This window comes from Elephas maximus, chromosome 20, assembly GCF_024166365.1.
Source record: "Elephas maximus indicus isolate mEleMax1 chromosome 20, mEleMax1 primary haplotype, whole genome shotgun sequence".
NCBI classification, from domain to species: Eukaryota; Metazoa; Chordata; class Mammalia; order Proboscidea; family Elephantidae; genus Elephas; species Elephas maximus.
Genome location: NC_064838.1, coordinates 14,119,158 through 14,138,031, shown reverse-complemented (window position 1 = coordinate 14,138,031; position 18,874 = coordinate 14,119,158). Strand labels below are relative to the sequence as shown.

General features: G+C 40.3%; 1 protein-coding gene across 2 annotated transcripts in view; it reads left to right on the top strand.

Annotated features, from left to right (window-relative positions):
- SUCLG2 (succinate-CoA ligase GDP-forming subunit beta) overlaps positions 1 to 18,874 on the top strand; it is a 345,782-nt gene that overhangs the window by 184,364 nt on the left and 142,544 nt on the right. For both annotated transcript variants that reach the window (XM_049861944.1, XM_049861943.1), the window contains exons 5-7: positions 2,096 to 2,248; positions 4,184 to 4,273; positions 13,126 to 13,222. In XM_049861944.1, the coding sequence (XP_049717901.1) occupies positions 2,096 to 2,248; positions 4,184 to 4,273; positions 13,126 to 13,222 (340 nt within the window). The remainder of the gene's footprint in view (positions 1 to 2,095; positions 2,249 to 4,183; positions 4,274 to 13,125; positions 13,223 to 18,874) is intronic.

The following is an 18,874-nucleotide window of genomic DNA, read 5'->3' as shown; positions in this document are numbered from 1 at the left end:
TTTTCCATTTTATTTGGCTTAAAACTTAGTGTTTTTCTGGTATCTGAGTAGCTAAAATTGAATGCTATTTTGCCAATTTTTTGTAAAACCTATTACTGAACTAGTTTTAGTAAAAGCAGTTAAGCGCTCTTATTATTTTCAGTTCTATTACTGATTATTTATGAGGGTGTCCTTATTTTCTTTTAAAAACCTTTGAATGTGTCTTTTACTATCCTCGTTGGGAGTATAAGTTGGTACAGCCTCTGGAGGACAATTTGACGGTACTTAGAAAAATTATAAATATAAAAAGCCTAAATCCTAGCCGTTTTAGTTCCAGGGACCTTATCTACAAGGATACTAAAACAAATGACTAAATACAAAAATAATCACTAAGGTAGCAGTTTAGAAAATTGAAGGCCACATAAATATCTGTCAGTAGGGGCATGGCAGGGAGCCCTGGTAGCACAGTGGTTAAAAGCACTCGGCTGCTAACCCAAAGGTCAATAGTTCTAACCCACCAGCGGCTCCACGGGAGATAGATATTGCAGTCTACTTCCATAAAGATTACAGCCTTGGAAACCCTATGGGGCTTTTCAGTGACTGATTCTTTGGAAGTAGATTGCCAGGCCTTTCTTTTGAGACCCCCCTGGAACCTCCAGCCTCTCAGTTAGCAGCTGAGTGTTTTAAGCATTTGCATCACCTAGGGACTCCATGGTTAAGTAACTAATGGCATATACGTACTTGCAGTCATTATGGAGAGAAAAGATCTTGGACAGATGTTCACGCTGTAGTGTCAGGTTAAGAAAGAAAGGAATTCTAGTGCAGATAATATGCTTCCATGTGTCAGATAATTCCATTACTGTAGTGCTTGCAGATGCATTGAAAAGGGAATAAAAAATTCGTCTTGGTTTCTCCTGGGATGATTGCTGCATTCAGCTGTTGAATTTGTGCAGAGCAAAGGGTACCTGGCTTAGGCAGGGAGTGAAGGCTCAACTCTGTCCATCCCACCTGCCTCTTGCTGAGCCGTGGTCCTGGCATGTGGCCCCATCCTTCCAGAGCAAAGGGCACCTTTTTCTAATTATCACAAGGTTCCGTCTGGACTAGTGGCCACCTTGTTGTCGTTAGGTGCTGTGGAGTCAGCTCACGACTCATGGCAGCCCCATGCAGAAAGGAACTAAAGGCTGCCTGCTCCTTTGCTGGCCCCGCGATTGGCTGCAGATTGGACTAGACTGTTGTGAATCCATGGGGTTCTTACTGGCTGATTTTCAGAAGTAAATCGACAGGCCTTTCTTCCTAGTCTGTCTTGATCTAGAAGCTCTACTGGAACCTGTTCGGCCTCATGTAAGATACAGGCCTCCACTGACAGGTGGTAGCTGCTTCTCAGGTGCATTGGCAGGGGTCTCCTGGCTCTCCTGCGTGGAAGGTGAGAAGTCTTCCACTGATCTACTAGTGCCACCTTGAAAGGGCCCAAAGGGTGCATTTTTAGTGGGGGCGTGTGTGTTAGGGGTGTGTGCGGTAGGGATGTACGGCAGTGAGCAGCTTTTACTTTTTAGTTTATATACTTTTGATATCATTTGCCTGATTTTTGAATAAGCAAGTATCATGTTTGTAATTTAAAAGAAAGTGTAAAATTAAATAAAATACAGTGATCCAGGAGACAGAAGTATACAAACATACGAAGCATCAGCCATTCCGTGAAAAGAACGCTTCTTTGGCAGTCATACTTGATTTTCCACCAGTGAAATCTGAGAAAAATCAGTGCAGTAATATATATGTACTGTTAAATATCTCAAATTAAAATAACAGCTGCTTCCCTGGAGTTTTTCTCAAGTGACAGGGTTTCTCAAGGAGAAAAAAAAAAAGAGAGATTAAAGCGGGAAGGTTCCTTGAGGCAAACCAAATACCTGTCACTTGAAGAAGTTAACAGGATCAATTAAGGAGGTGGAAATGGCACTGCGTACCAGGAGAGCAGAACTCCCAGATCTCTGAAAGCTCAGTCACAGGGTTTTAAGAGCCTGAAAATGAAGCTGTTTGATTTGTGTCACAAGTTTGTATAGATTCCAAGTGGAAATCAACTCAATGCTGCATTAATTTGACTTTCCCACTAATGTGGTAGGTGATGGTAGCTGAAGCCCTGGACATTTCCAGAGAAACCTACTTGGCGATTCTGATGGATCGGTCTTGCAATGGCCCTGTTCTGGTGGGCAGTCCCCAGGGGGGCGTTGACATCGAAGAGGTAGCAGCTTCTTCTCCAGAACTTATTTTTAAGGTATGTTTAAATTACTGCCTGTGCCGTGTTAATTGATTGTTATCGTAGACGCTATTAAATGTTTAATGTGGAGTCTGAGGCTGGCAGCAGTAAATCTGTTTCTGGGATTTAATGTATGGAAATGTTGAGACCTTTCCCTTAGTAGGTGTCCAGCTGAAGGTTGGGGGGTGGTGGTGTGACGTCAGGTGGACTCAGACTCATAGCAACCCAAGTGACAGAGTAAACGTAGGCTGTAATCTTCCTGGGAGCAGATCGACAGGCCTTTTCTCCAGTGAATCTGCTGGTGGGTTTGAACCGCCGACCTTTCAGTTATATGCCAAGCACTTTAACCAGTGCACCACCAGGACTCCTGTGAAGGTTGGGTGGAATCAAGGAATTCACTCTTCAAGGGTTTTTTTCTTTCCTTTTTCTCCCCTTCCTTCTTTCCTTCTTCCAACCTCCTCTTCTTCCCTTGTTCGTTTCTATCTAACTTGCCCCAAGAATTAACCTGTGGGAGGGGATGTGTTATTTCCACTTCCTCTTGATTAACTCTGTCCCAGTGACGGCACATATGATTACATGTTGTCTCCTGGGAGACCAGATATGAACCAGAGAGTATATTGATGTCTCTCAGTATTATTGATATAAAACAAACCAAAAACCAAACCAGTTGCCATTGAGTTGATTCCAACTGATGGCGACCTTATGCCTTGCAGAGTAGAGCTGTGCTCCATAGTGTTTTCAAGCTGATCACCAGGCCTCTCTTCCCTGGTGCCTCTGGGTAGGTTCAAACCACCAGCATTTCGATAGTGACTCCTACTGATGTAAAATAGCACCTTTCTAAGGTCCAGTTTCTGTCAATTTGTTGCAGCTCTTGAAATCCTATTCTTTTTATTGATATTAAGATTTATTTCTAGACAAGAGGATCTAAGTTCAAATCCTAACTAGCTAGCAAGTTTCTTAATGTCTCTAAGCCTCATTTTTAATATGAGTAAAATATGAATGAGGTCATTTCCACCACATAAAATTGTGAGGATTAAATGAAGTGATGTGTAGAAAATGTTTCTTAATCTACCTCAGAATATTCTTTAAAAAGATAAATCCACGATCTTTAGCAATGTAATTTTAGGTTTTAATTCTGGGTTCTTAGTGCTAAAAAAAATCTCATTCAAAATTTCTAGCAGAAATATTTCTTTTAGAATGTGATTTTTTTATTGCTTCAAAAAGAGGCACTTTTGTTTCTTGACCTTCTTTTCTAGATAATGTACTCACACTTTGGTGACTGGTTTGAAAATATGTTCACTAATATTACTTATTTAAATTAACTACCTGGGTAGTTAAATGGAGACTTCACATGCTGACTGACCAATAATAATAACTGGCCATTTTCAAAATTAACATTATTTAAAACAAGTTATCCCCCTTTGTTGGGAGAATACATAAAGCAACATATATGATCATCGCTCAGTATGTTTTGGGAGAATGGCACTTTGTAGAGTTAAGGTGTTATTAATAATTATCATCGATATTATCATCAATAGGGTGTGTAAATCCTAAGGTGATACTTAACCTGTGTATGACAAGCTCTAAACCTGACAGCAGTATTAGGCAGGAAAACCTTATTTTGGAAGTCTTCCAAAAGATGTCATAAAAATTAACTGACTAAATATTCATCAGTGCCATCTGTATAGTAATTAAAAGTGAAAACTGGCATCAGATTGTCTTGTCAGCATGCCACCCTGAAGAATTATATAGTTTTTGGAAAGGCTGTTCCATAGATGGTCTGCTAATTAAAACATACCCTTTAGGCAGCTGCAGTAGCCCTGCTCGGAGATACTGGAAAGATGCCATACTTTAATTACTCTTTTGCAAATATATGTTAAGCATTTTCTTTTGAGGTTGTAAATCTTCTCACTTGACTGTCCTAATTTCACTTGTTTGGTTCATTTTTACCAGGAGCAAATAGACATTTTTGAAGGAATAAAGGACAGTCAAGCTCAGCGAATGGCAGAAAATCTAGGCTTCCTCGGGCCTTTGAAAAATCAGGTACGTAAGTGATTGGAAGACAATGCGTCTGACTTGTTTCAAAAAACGTTGGGGAACTGGCTTAATTGCTTCTAGTGTTTGTGATTACCACAAATCAGGATTATTTATTGTTTTATGATTTTTCGTCCAATTGTTTATGATGAAGAAAAATATTTCCCTGGTGTTCCAAAAAAAGATGTTTTGATGTGTGTGTGTGTACATATATGTGTGTGTACACACACTTTGTTATGTATGTTTGTCCCTTTGTTTTTTTCTGTAGCATTGCAGCTCCAGCTCATGCATTCTAAGAGGCAGTGGAGAGGTTAAAGGCACAAGTTGTAGGGACAGGCAGATCTGAATTTGAACCCTCTTTTTTTTTTTTTATTGCCACCTAGCACATCTGTGATTAAATCAGTCTGAACTTCAATTTCATCATCTGTAAAATGGGGATGATGACAACTCCTAGTTGGGTGGTTTCTTGTGAGGATTGAGTGCAGTGATTTGTGAAAGTGCTTATTACAGTACTCAATAACAGTTAGTTGTCAGTAATACATGTTACTTAACTAAACTAATTGCTTTTTTTCATAGGTAATGGGCAATTGAGATGAATATTAATGACACCAAGGTGATATGTCACTGAAAGACCTGAAAATATGGCAATTTAGGAATGATATCCCTTGGCTTCAAAGACAGAAGAATTGTTCTCTAAGCTGTTTAGGGAAGCCCTGGTGGCACAGTGGTTAAAGCGCTTAGCTGCTAACCGAAAGGCCAGTGGTTCTAACGCACCAGCCGCTCCGCAAAAGAAAGATGTGGCTGCTTGCTTCCGTAAAGGTTTATGGTCTTGGAAACCCTATGGGGCAATTCTGCTCTGTCCTGGAGAGTTGCTGTGAGTCCAGACTGACACAATGACGATGGGTCTGTTCTATTTTGTTTTAAAGTGTTTAGGAAGATAGTTTGTTTTCAGCATCACAGCCCTGTGCTACCATAGGCCTGTGCGTGGAGCCTGATTGTATCTCACAGCTCAGTCAGAAGAAGCTACTAAGTATTGTTTCCCTCCTTTGTGATTCAGAGAAGCTACCTTAAATCATCCTAGAACTTGTGCGTGTGTGTGTGTGTTTAGTTAGCCTCTGGTTTCATAATGGTTACACCATTTTCCTTTAATTTTGTTGGGCAACACTACTCTCATAAGATAGTACATTTTTTTACCCTGTTGTTTCCCTCTATTTCATTTCATTTTGATTGGCTCCACTCTGGGAGCTTGAGGGTGAAAATAAAGCAAGTCAAAAAAGGGTAAAGCAAAGTAAGACTTTTAAAAAAATGTATTGAAATGAAAGGAGGATAGCACTTACTTGAAGATGAGAGGAAAAGCTCCCTTAAGAAGCAGAACAGTCAAGATGGTAGGAGGGGCCAGTATCACCTGGAGCCGTACTTCAGCAGGAGGTGGAAAGGACAGGACTCAGTATGCAACAAGAGCAGCTAATTTTTATTTCTAAGATTGGCAAAAAGATGGTGTTTTGTTGAAAAGAAGATACTGGAAGATTCTTGAGTATATACTGCAGTAATTGGCTTCACCTCCTGAAAAATGAGGCTAACAACATTAATATATTAATATCACACACAAGTAAAATTTTGGTAAAGATCATTCAAAAGCAGCTGTAGCACTATATCAGGGAACTGCCAAAAATTCAGGCCGGATTCAGAAGAGGACGTGGAACCAGGGATATCATTGCTGATGTCAGATAGTTCTGGCTGAAATCAGAGAATACCAGAAAGATGTTTACCAGAGTTTTATTGACTATGCAGAGGCATTCAGCTGTGTGGATCATAACAAATTATGGATACACTGCAAAGAATGGGAATTCCAGAACACGTAATTGTGCTCATTCAGAACCTGTACATAGACCAACATATAGTTGGTTGAACAGAACAAGGGGTTGCTGTGTGGTTTAAAGTCAGGAAAGAAGTATGTCAGGGTTGTATCCTTTCACCATACCCATTCAATAGGTATGCTGAGCAAGTAATCGGAGAAGCTGGACTATATGAAGAAGAAGGGGGCATCAAGATTGTAGGAAGACTCGTGAACAGCCTGAGTTATGCAGATGACACAACCTTGCTTGCTGAAAGTGAAGAAAACTTGAAGCACTTACTGGTGAAGATCAAAGGCCATAGCTTTCAGTATGGGTTATACCTCAACATAAAGAAAACAGAAATCTTCGCAACTGGACCAGTAAGCAACATCATGATAAATGGAGAAAATACTGAAGTTGTCAAGGATTTCATTTTACTTGGTTCCACAATTAACACTCACGGAAGCAACAGTCAAGAAATCAAGGGATTCATCGCATTGGGCAAATCTTCTGCAAAAGACCTCTTTAAAGTGTTGAAAAGCAAAGATGTCACCTTGAAGATTAGAATGTGCCTGACCCAAACCATGGTGTTTTCAGTTGCCTCCTATGCATGTGAAAGCTGGATGTTGAATAAAGAAGACCAAAGACAAATTGACACCTTTGAATTGTGTTGGCGAAGAATATTGAATATACCTGGACTGTCAAAAGAACGAACAAATCTGTCTTGGATGAAATACAACCAGCATTTTTTTTTTTTTGTCAAAAGAACGAACAAATCTGTCTTGGATGAAGTACAACCAGCATGCTCCTTAGAAGCAAGGATGGCAAGGCTACTATGTCTCATACTTTGGACATGTTATCAGGAAGGATCAGTCCCTGGAGGACATCATGCTTGGTAAAGCAGAGGGTCATCGAAAAAGAAGAAGACCCTCCATGAGATAGACGGACACAGTGGCTGCAACAATGCACTCAAGCATAACAATTATCGTGAGGATGGTATGGGGACTGGGCATTGTTTCATTTTCTTGTAGGTAGGGTCGCTTTGAATCGGAGCAGACTCGACGGCCCCTAACGACAACAACATCAGCATTCACTTGACATTTATTAAGTGGCTTCTTGTGTGGGGGTGGTGGTCACCCAGAGCCAGTCTCCCAGACAGTCACTGTGTTCTAGCCACACTGCTCTACAGTGAACTCCAGAGTGTGCTTAATCACCCTATTTATTTCCTCCACATCACTTTACACACCTCTCCTTTGCTTGTTTGCTAGATCCTAATCTGCACCACCCCAGGGACTTTGTCTGTCTTGCTTGCTCTTCTGTTGCCAGCAGCCAGAAGACTGCATGGCATCCATATTAGGTGCTCAAGAAACATTTGTTAGTGAGTAAGTGAAACAACACGTGTGGGGTGCCAACTCTGAAGACGTGTGGGGTGCCAACTCTGAAGAGATTCCTTGGGAGTCGGCAGTAGATGGCTGAGTAATAGAATAACAAATTGGTAGTGAGCAAAAATCTGCTGACCACATGGTTTTTCAAAGTTCAGTAGGTCAACTCAATTGAGAATTCTAGAGAAGACAATGATAGTATTACGTACATTGTAAGGCACTACTCACCCCTCCATGTTATGAGAGAAAATGTAGAGTTATCTTAGGTCTTCAGTGGCTTAATCATGTTTTCCCTGTGCCTGAAACACTCTAGGTTTTAAATGAGTTACCTCCTAGGGAAGATGAACATGCAAGTACTCAGGGGTCGTTAAGCAGCTGTATTCTCGTTATATTTTTAACTTAATTTATCAAAAGAAGTGGAATTGCATTAAAAGGAAAAATATTTTTAAATTTACCTTTTGTTTCTTCACTGCCAACTCTCTGAAAGGCTTTAAGTCTTTATTCACTCAGCAAACTTGGAGTAAACCCTGACTGTGTTCTGGTGACTGTGCTAGGCCCTAGGAAAACAGAGACATTGAGAAATAGTCTTTGTTCTCAAGGGGCTCACAGACCCTGGTGGCAGTGCTTACCAAGATAGTGAATCTAGGAAGAGGGGCCAAAGAGGGACGGGAAGGAGAGAGAGATGTTGATCTTAGTTGCAGACATGTTGGAATTTGATTGTCTCGGGACACCTGAGGAATTTGTGCAGTAGAAAGTAGGGTACATGGTACTGGAGCTCAGGGAGTAATCTGGATTGAGTTGTGGGCTTGGGAATCTCTGCTTTATGGTGGTCCCTCAAGCCACGGGGTTGGATGAAATGTTCCAGAAAGCCGATGTAAGTGAGGACAGAAGGACAGGAGAACAGAAAACTTGCTTAAATGATCATCAATTGCTGATACTTTGGTAAAGAAATCTTAGAGGCCCATTAGATTCAGTGTGACTTTGAAAGATAATTTTTATCTAGGATGTGGTGTACGCATTTGGAGGCACCTCACTCATGGGTGAACAGTACCGAAAATTATCTTGTGAAATTATTAATATCTTTCCTGTGACTCATGCTTGTTGCCTCTAAAAATGTGATTTATTAATAGTAGACTTAACAAATAATAAGAATCATGTTGTATAAAACCTACTAAGTATGTATTCCTGACTAAAATCCACATCAGCAAGAATATATTGAAAAAAAAAAAAAAAGGAAGCACAGGAACACTTAATATAACAAAAATTTCACAACTTTCTCAATTGTGTCTTAATTATCATCTATACTATTAATTTCTGAGAACGTATGTTCCACAAATTGTCAACATGTACCTCCAGGATTCAGGCTGATAGAAATCTGGTGGGTAAAGCTAGTTCAAGACCACTAAAACCCCTTGGAGCTGTTTGTACCTCTGGTTAGCTTGAGAACCATATGTAAATGTTGGTATTATTTTCTGGAATGCAAGAAAATTATTTAAAATTTTTTAATCTGTTGAAACATTCTTGAAAGTACTTGTAAATTCTCAGGTTTTCATGTATATGATTCCCAAGGCTATTATATTTTAGGCATTTTAATTTTTTTTTTAATTGTTTAACAAACACTCTTATATCGACACTAAAAAAAAAAAAAAAACTAGTTGGTAGCAAAAGGGAAAAAAAACAAACTTTGTCTAAAGAATGATTACCAACTTCAGAAGCAGGTACCCTGTTCCTTTGCCACCTACCAAGGAAGTAGGTGGTGGCTGTAGCAAATTGACTGACTGCAAGTTAACTGTGTTTATATGTGTTTAATTTGAACATGTTCAGTAGGCAGAGGGGCTAACCTGGACTTTGCCACAGGCCCCACCATTCTCTATTGTGCATCTAATCAGACTGATACATTTTGCCTGCCTAGCCCTTACCATTTAATTTATAGCCCGTAGAATATGGCATGCTCTATGTCTAGTTCTCCCTTGTAGATCTTATTTATGTCTTTCTCTTGTTGTTGAGCATATACACAGCAGAACATACACCAATTCAGTAGTTTCCACATGTACAATTCAGTGACACTGATTACATTCTTAATGTTCTTAAAGTTGCACAACCATTCTCACCTCCTTTTCCGAATTGTTCCTCCCCCTTTAACATAAACTCACCGCCCCCTATGGTTCCTTTCAAATCTTTCAAGTTGCTGTTGTCAATTTAATCCCATATAGGTAGTTCTTAAAAGAGCGTGGTGCTCAAGGTAGATATTGTTTACTAGTTAAGCTAAACTATTATTTGGTTTAAAGTAGACTTCAGGGAATATTTTTGGTTTAAGATTTAAAGATTATATCAGGGCAATAGTTTCAGGGGTCCACCTAGCCTCCATGGCTCCAGAAAATCTGAATTTCATGAGAATATGAGATTCTGTTCTACATTCCCCCCCCCCCCCCTTTGATCAGGATTCTTCTATAAAATCTTTGAACAAAATGCCCAGTGTTAGTAGCCAGGCACCACCCAGTTCTTCTGGTCTTATGACAAAGAAGGCAGTTCTTCATGGAGGCAGCAAGCTACACATTTTATTTCTTCCTCCTGTTCCTGGTTTTCCTTCTTCCTCTATTGCTGCAGGTGAATAGAGACCAATTGTACCTTGGATGACCACTTGCAAGCTTTTAAGACCCCAGGCACTATGCAGTTAACTAGGAAGTAGAACAGAAGCGTTAAACACGGTATTAGGCTGGTTAATTGGGACGTCCCATGGAATCATGACCCTAAACCTCCAAACCAAGGAACTAAATCCCATGAGGTATTTGGTTGCAGTCTCTGCAGCTACCCTTTTTGTCATCGTTGTAAATGTATCTGTCACACAACATTTGTGAGTTCAACTTTTTACGGGTGTGCAAAATTATTGACAGCAATTACGTTAGTCAGCAGTGCGACCCTACCCTTAAGCAGTGCGATTTTTCATCACCATAAACTACCGCGTAGATCTTGTAACAGATTTTATAACACATATCCTTTGGAGATCTTATAACACAGACATAATCATGCTCCAAAAAATGTTTATAGTCTATTTTTGCACAATGATAAAAATTATAGTAGCAAACACTCTAAAATGCTGGTAATGTGTTACCACAGAGGCATTGGCATGCAGAAAACTTGGGCTTCATGGTAAGCTGTGTTGATAGAGGCTTACAAAGCTTTGAAGTGGCTGGGATAAGATCCTATCTGTGTACATGGTAGAATTAAATTAATTGGTAATTCAACCAGCATTTATTGAGTGTTGACTTAGTGCAGATGCCATGTAAGTATAGTAGATGCCACAGTGACTTGAGTGGACAAGGTGCCTCCTCGTACAGCTCACATAGCAAGCCCATTTTGCTAAGGAGAAAGTCTAGAAAAGTGTAAAGAATGTTCACCAGGGAGTTGTTTGTCTCCTTTACACATTAATCCCTCAATAATTAAAAAAAAAAAAAAAAAAATTAACATTAAGTAAAAGGAATAATTAAAAATGAATAAATAAAGAGAAAACAGTGTTAGAGTAGGTCTGGCCTTTTCTAAGTTTGATGCAAAACCAGAAACCATAAATGAAAGAGTGATATTATTGTTATCAAATTTCCATATTGCAAAAATACCAAAAATGTGGTCAAAAAATAAATATGAAAGGGGAAAAATACCTCCTGTAAGTCAATAAGAAAGAGACCAAAATCTCTTTCTTATTGACTTATATCAATAAGAAAGGGCAAAGTTCACAGAAAAGGAAATACGAGTGGCTTTTAAGCTTGTAAAATAATCCTGAAACTTACTCATACTAAGAGACATTCAGATTAAATTATACATGAGATACTTTTTTTCACCTAACACATCGACAATTTCACATGGCTATTGGTGTGAGGAGAGAAACAATCTTTCTGATACTGAGAGTGGGGGTAGAAATCAGGGACAGCCTCTGCCAAGAGTGTTTCAACATTTATACATTTATTTGCCCTGGGAGGCACAAAGAATTGAGAGCTTGGCTGCTAACCGGAAGGCTGGAGTTCAGGTCTACCCGGGGATGCCTCTGAAGAAAGGCCTGGCCATCTTCTCCTGAAAAATTGCAGCCGTTGAAACCCGTGTGGAGCACAGTTCTACGTGGACACACATGGAGTCGCAATGAGTCTGAATCAACTTAGTGACAACTAAGTTGCAGGAGCTGAGCAGTCTGACAGGCAGAGGGAGGCGCTGGGAGTTCAATTACACCAGGAAATGGTGACCATTTCTAGGCTTCAGGAACAAAGTGAAGTGGTGGTGTCACTGTGTTACCGACTTAAGACACAGAAGGTAGAACCTTGGTGACCCTCTGGTGGAAGCTAGAGCTAGAGGAGATGCTGCCCAAGGCAGAAAGTGGTTGAAACACCTTACCTTTTCTCTTCCTCTACCTCCAGTGTCCCGTTACTAATTCCTGTTGGCTGTGGTGGCACAGTGGTTAAGAGCTCGGCTGCTAACCAAAAAGTCGGCTGTTTGAATCCACCAGCTGCTCCTTGGAAACCCTGTGGGGCAGCTCTGCCCTGTCCTGTAGGATTGCTGTGAGTCAGAATGCACTTGTTGGTAACAACAGGTTTGGGTTTTATTATTATTATTATCACCTGTCTGGAGGACAGCTGATCCATTAGCCCTGGAAACTCAGCCTGCGAAAGTCAGCTCCCCTGATACATAGAGTAGAGCTGGGGAAGTTCCAGAAATGGATCTGATGACAAATAATGCAGGGCTGGTACAACAAACAAAATGTGGCAAAGGGAAAACCATAGCCAGAAAATAAAATGGAGGCAGGAACGAGACTGAAGCCCAGTCGTCAGCCAAGATGGCACAGTCTTGCTGTGTTGTTTCACAGGCTCTGTGCATTGTAGCTGTGAGCTTTCCAGGGTGGGGTCATGCCTCATTCATGTTCTCATCCTGCTCACATGATGCCAGCCTGTTGTGACACAGTGGATTTATAAGTGTTCGGTAAAAAGATGAATGAGTGAGTGAATGTTAAGTAGAGTGAGAGGAATGAACTCGGGCACAACATCCAGGAAACCTTGGATATTCTTACCCTTTGCTATTTATGTTTTTGGGACGAGCTTTTTTCATTTGGATCTGTGCTATTCAGTAACTGTATTGTTCAGGACTTCTGTCTTTCTGTCTTTTAACAGTTTCCATTAGACACTCAGTAATTGTTGTTTCACAGATTATGGGTTCTGATTGATGAGTATAATAACTGTTTTATTCCAGTATAATAGGGAAAACCTAGTCATTATAAACTCTCAAAATCATGTTTACCTTTCACTTAAATGAAGCTTGTTTGTGTTAATGATTGTAGCTCGTCTTGCAGCATAGCTCGGCTAATAAAAAAAAAATAAAATAGGGACACAATAATTTACAAAAAGATTAACAACGTTTTTAGCCTGTACTGAAAATATTTTGTTTTCTTGATAATGGTCTCTTCTAGTGTCTGGAGGAAAGCTGAGCAATTCCTGCTAATGAATAGCAGTGGAAATTAAAATAATTACACTTTTCTGTTTTTCCCTTCAGGAAACCTAAGTGAAAATAAAGACATATCTTGCTCTTTTTAAGATTTCATTAATACAGCAAAATAAATTTTCTTTTACTGCTTTGGTGTAATTCCATTTCACTTGATCACATTTAGGCTGCAGATCAAATTAAGAAGCTGTATAATCTCTTCCTGAAAATTGATGCCACCCAGGTGGAAGTGAATCCCTTTGGTGAAACTCCAGAAGGACAAGGTAAAAAAAGAAAGAAAACAAATGAATATATTATAATTATTTATGCAAACTATAAATGAAATTGCAGAAAAGACTATAGCAGCAGCTTTGCATTAATTTCTGTCACTGATTTAATTTCTACCACAGTTTCAAATGGTCCCGTGATGCAGTTGAATATTTAGTACTTGGGTTTGTTTGCAGGCAAATGCCAGGCCTCAGAGGAGGCAGTTTTTTGTTTTACTAGAAACATCCATCCACCTTTTCTCATTGTTTCAGGCTCGTCACTGGTGCTACAGTGATAAAGATTTAGGTGGGATTGGGAGTCACGGAACTTGAGTGTAGTGAATATATCTCCTTTTTGGAACTGGAACTTATTGAAGCATGTCAGTTTGCCTAGATCTGCACGTGATTTCACCACGTGCCCCTGCTAGAGTTCCATCCTCACGGTGAAGCCACTGGTGCCACAGAGTCTAACTCTTTCACCTTACTTGGTCAATAGCATCCTCTTCAGATGGGGAAAGGAGGCATTTTTTGTGGGAAGGGTTTCTCCTATCTGTCAGGTACCTTTAGGGTATAAATAACTGTTTTATATATCAGCACCTACCACCATTGCACTGTTTTACGTATCAGAAATATCCAATAAGTTCTTTTTTTTTATTTATTTGATAGCAAAGCTTGTGGATGTGAGTTTGGAGAGGAGGGAAACGGTAGTGGGTGTACGAGATAGTGAGTGGTACGTTGTCTGCGAACCTCGTCTGTCTTAGTATGTATCACCCCCGGCATGTTGCATGGTGCCTGGCATGTCATGTTGTTGTTATTGTTAGCTGCCGTTGAGTCATCAGTCAAGTCATGATAACTCTAAGTACAAGGGAACAAAACGCCGCCCGGTCCTGAGCGTCACTGTGATCAGATGGAGACCAAACCGTTGTGATCCGTGGAGTTTTCACGGTCTGATTTTCGGAAATAGATTGCCAGGCCTTTCTTCCTTGTTCATCTTAGTCTGGAAGCTCCACTGAAACCTGTCCTGCAGTAATAGCGACATGAAAGCCCCCAGTGACAGACAGGTGGTGGTTGTGCACCAAGTGTGTGGGCCGGGAAACGAACCTGAGTCTCCTTCACGGAAAGTGCGGATTCTACCACTGGACCATCACTGCCCGTGGCACTTTGCGGGTAGTCAGTAAATACGGATTTGCCATTGGCTCGGTACATGGAACCAACCATCATGCACAATCAAGTGTCACCAGGGTGGATGGTAGAATATTTTCTACTTATAATATTTCAGAGCTTGTATAGTCAGACTCAGAAAAGCTAAAACATCATGTGCTTGGAACCCAGACAGGCCTGGGTTCAAATTCTAGATCTGCCATTTTCTGGAGAGATTTCTTAGCCTACCTCAGCCTCAGATCTTTTCATCACCTTTTTTTTTTTTTTAATCCAGTAAAGTGGTAAAAATGATACCTATCTCATAGGGTGGATGTAAAAATGAGGTGAGATAGTGTTTGTATAAGCATCCAGAGCCAGCCCCAAACAATCCAGTGGAAATCCAGCGGCAAGGCCAGTCCCTAACGTCAGTAATACGTAGCTCCGTTTTGAGGATAGAACATGAATACTCCAGGAAATGTGTAGATTTCAGATTAGGACAGGCAAAGAGTTCAAGTTTAGGAAGCCCTTGAAAACAATATTAGGTTTATACAAGTCACCACCAGATCAAAATCTGTACTAGGTCATTCATCAACAAACCAACTTTATTCAAAAATATTTTTTAAAATTGCTTGTTTTGCGCAGTACAGTCATTGGTGTTTCACACAGAGGGGAAGGGAAAGGGAGGAGAACTATTTCCTGAACTCACATGCCAGGATTGTGCTAAGTTTTTACATGCATTCTGTTTTACCCTACCACAACCCTGCAAACTTAGATGTTGTTGTCCCCATTTTATTGATATTAAAAACCTTCATGTGATTCCCCCATGGCAAACAGCTCATTTCTGGAGCTGAGATTTGAACCTGTGCCCCTCAGAGTCCGAAGTGCGTGTTGGTTCTGATATACCAACTGACTTAGGCTGACCTACCTTCTTTTCTACTTTTTTTCCCCCCCGCTCTTAAAATGATAATTTGCTTTCGTCAGAGTGATTTAGAGGTAGTCTTCAGTTTGGAAATCCCAGTCAAAATTAATATTGCATTTCGTTGTTGATAATGAGATCTAAGAATTGAGAGAGAAGAAGTTCAATATAAAAGTTTTTAAAGGTCATATATTGCCCTTCAAACTAGTAAGCAGAGCAACTAGGTTACTTCACAGTAAGTTACAAAAAAACAAAAAGAAACTCAGCCGTGGAGTGGGATAAAAATCAGGCTTCAGTAGTGTTTTCATTAAACTCTCTTGGAGGTAGGCAGTCACCAGCCATGGTGGGGCAGCGGGGAGCAGGCATGTAAGGAACCTTTTCCTCAAGGGTGTTTGGAAAACCTCATGATGTCTGAATTTTTCTCTTTAACTATTAAGAGAAAGGAAAATTCTTGAAATTTTTTTAAGGAAGCATCAAAACATACATTCTGTGTACGCAGTTCATTAAAATGTAAGTCTTCTGTAATATTTTTAAGAGCAAAATTATCTTTAGCTATTAATTTGTTCATTGTACCATAAAAGTTCAGCTATTGAATTATAATCACAATTAAATGAGCGTGTTGGTTTATAACTCTAATGAGCAGTCATCAAATTAAACCCAATTAGGGAACGGTGATTAATGACCAAATGTACAAATTGATCTTCACCATTGTCTCAAGCCCCTAAAGCAGTTCTTTATTTAGGAGTTGTAAGAGTAGTCATTTATTTCTTGCAATATCAATAATATTTATAATCTGAATGTATCAGTTATTTCCGTTTAGATCTGTAGTAGCAGAACATACAACCTTTCCTATTAAATGTTTGACTCCATAATTACTCTTTTAATTTAGAAGTTTCGGGAGCTTGGCATCACGCAGAACGTTTTTACTTTAAAACTGCATAGTAAGTGAATTTCTCTTATCATTTAAATCATTGCAGTTGAAGAGAATTTCATCGGTCTTCCATTACTGAATGAGCAACATATAAAAAAAATCCAATTTATTGGCCATATGTTTGAACAGTAGTTGATGCATGGTTGAATGGAAAGCAGTGGTCTTTGTAATATCTCTGCTGCCAGGTCACCCATGGGGAATTCTTTTTTTTTTTATTGTACTTTAGATGGTTTACAGAACACACTAGTTTCTCATTAAACAGTTAGTACACATATTGTTTTATGACATTGGTTAACACCCCACGACATGTCAACCCTCTCCCTTCTCAACACTGGGTTCCCTGTTACCAGCCTTCCTGTTTCGTCTTGCCTTCTAGTCCCTGCCCGTGGGCTGGTGTTCCCCTTTAGTCTCATTTTGTTTTATGTGCCTGTCCAGTCTTTGACTGAAGGGTTAACCTCAGGAGTGACTACATTACTGAGCTGAAAGGGTGTCCAGGGCCCATACTCTAAGGGTTTCTCCAGCCTCTGTCAGGCCAGCAAGTCTGGCCTTTCTTTCAGAGTTAGAATTTTGTTCTACATTTTTCGTCAACTCTGTCCGGAACTCTCTGTTGTGATCCCTGTCAGAGCAGTCAGTGGTGGTAGCCGGGCACCATCTAGTTGTACTGAACTCAGTCTGGTGGAGGCTGTGGTAGATATGGTCCATTAGTCCTTTGGACTAATTGTTCCCATGGGGAATTCTTGACACAGAAAGAACTGCAGTCTAAGGGCTATTTTTTTCAATATGATTAATAATCTGATTCAAAGAATATAATTTGGCACTGTTGTTGTTAGGTGCCATCGAGACGGTTCTGACTCATAGCTCCCCGATGCACAACAAAACACCGCCCAGTCCTGTGCCATCCTCACAATCATTGTTATGCTTGAGCCCATTGTTGCAGCCGTTGTGTCAGTCTGTCTCATTGAGGTTCTTCCTGTTTTTGCTGACCCTCTACTTTACCAAGCACGAAGTCCTTCTCCAGGGACTGGTCCCTCCTGATAACATGTCCAAAGTATGTGAGATGTAGTCTTGCCATCCTTGCTTCTAAGGAGCATTCTGGATGTTCTTCTAAGATAGGCTTGTTCGTTCTTGTGGCAGTCCATGGTATATTCAGTATTCTTCACCAACACCATAATTCAAAGGCATCAATTCTTCTTTGGCCTTCTTTATTCATTGTCCAGCTTTCACATGCAAAGGTGGTACCCAGATCACATCACTCTCCTCCAGCAACCACAGCAGTCCCTGCCAACAGTTGACCCTGATTGAGTCACATGCCCACCCCTAGACCAGTCACTGAGCTAGAATCACATGGGTTAGGAGGGAGGCAGCTTCTTGGTGGAAAAACAACACTGAGTGAAAACATGTCTACCAGAATGACCTGATTTTTTGCTTTATTGAAATGAAAGTAAACTGTTCCTAAAGAGAACTCTCACTGTACTTTCATTGCTTGTCTAATTTCAGTGACGTAATTAATCCATTAAACCTGAGGCCAAGTAAGAGACAGGGTGTTCCTTAATTATCATTGTTTCTTTGTTTTATAATCCATGATGGAGTTTTAAGTCATATTTCATTTCTTCCCACTTTGAGCCAGCTCTGTCTGTACAAAGGCTACTTTCTCTGGTGTCCCTAAGGCAGTGTTTTTAAATGGGAGTGGGGCATCTTGCCCCCCCCCCCCCAGGAAACGCTGGTAGCATAGAGGTTAAGTGCTACGGCTGCTAACCAAAAGGTCGGCAGTTCGAATCCACCAGGTGCTCCTTGGAAACCATGGGGCAGTTCCACTCCGTCCTATAGGGTCGTTATGAGTCGGAATTGACTCGATGGGTTTGGTTTGGTTTTGGTACCACCACCTAGGGACATTTAACAATGGAGATATTTTTGGTTGTCACAACTGGGAGTGCTACTGGCATCTAGCCGGTAGCTAGCTCACCAAATAGCACCCTACAGCAAGGAATGATCTCACCCACCATGTCAGTGGGCTGCAGATAAAAGAATTCCTGCACTAAGGCATCTTTATCAGTTGGAGTCCAAATTCATTCGCTAGACTGAAGAACCTGACCCAGTTTAAAACGGTGACACTCTGGCCAAGATTATTTGAGAATTAGGACTGGGTGAACCAAAGTTAACTGGCACATCACATTCCTTTCTTTCTTCAGATTGATTTCCCTAAATAACCACCCTGTTGCTTCATGTTTGCAAGTGCCCATGTTGTTGGTGGGTGTTTTTCTCTTCATATGCAAAACTCTGTATTTTCAGTTCTCCACTCACCCACCTGCCCTGTATCTATTTTCTCCTTCCACAGCAACTAAAGAAAAGTTTTAAAAAGTATATAACTCTTGCAACGTTAATATTTAATGGAAAGTGGGACTAATTCGGAAGTATCAACGTTTTAAGGCCATCTTGGCAAGGCTTTTTCTATAGCACATTATGGTTATTTATCACAAATCAAATGCGGTACGTTGCTTGAAGACAGATTATTTTTCAAACTAATTATGACAGTCTTATTTCCTGCTGTTTTTATGTTTCTTTTATGTGTGAGTCTCCCTTCTGAAATATATTTTTATTTTGTTTAATTCTGTGGCACATTGTTCTGTTAAAACTCTGGGGTCAGAGCCTCTAACCGCCAGTCATGTTCTCCATCAAGGCTGTT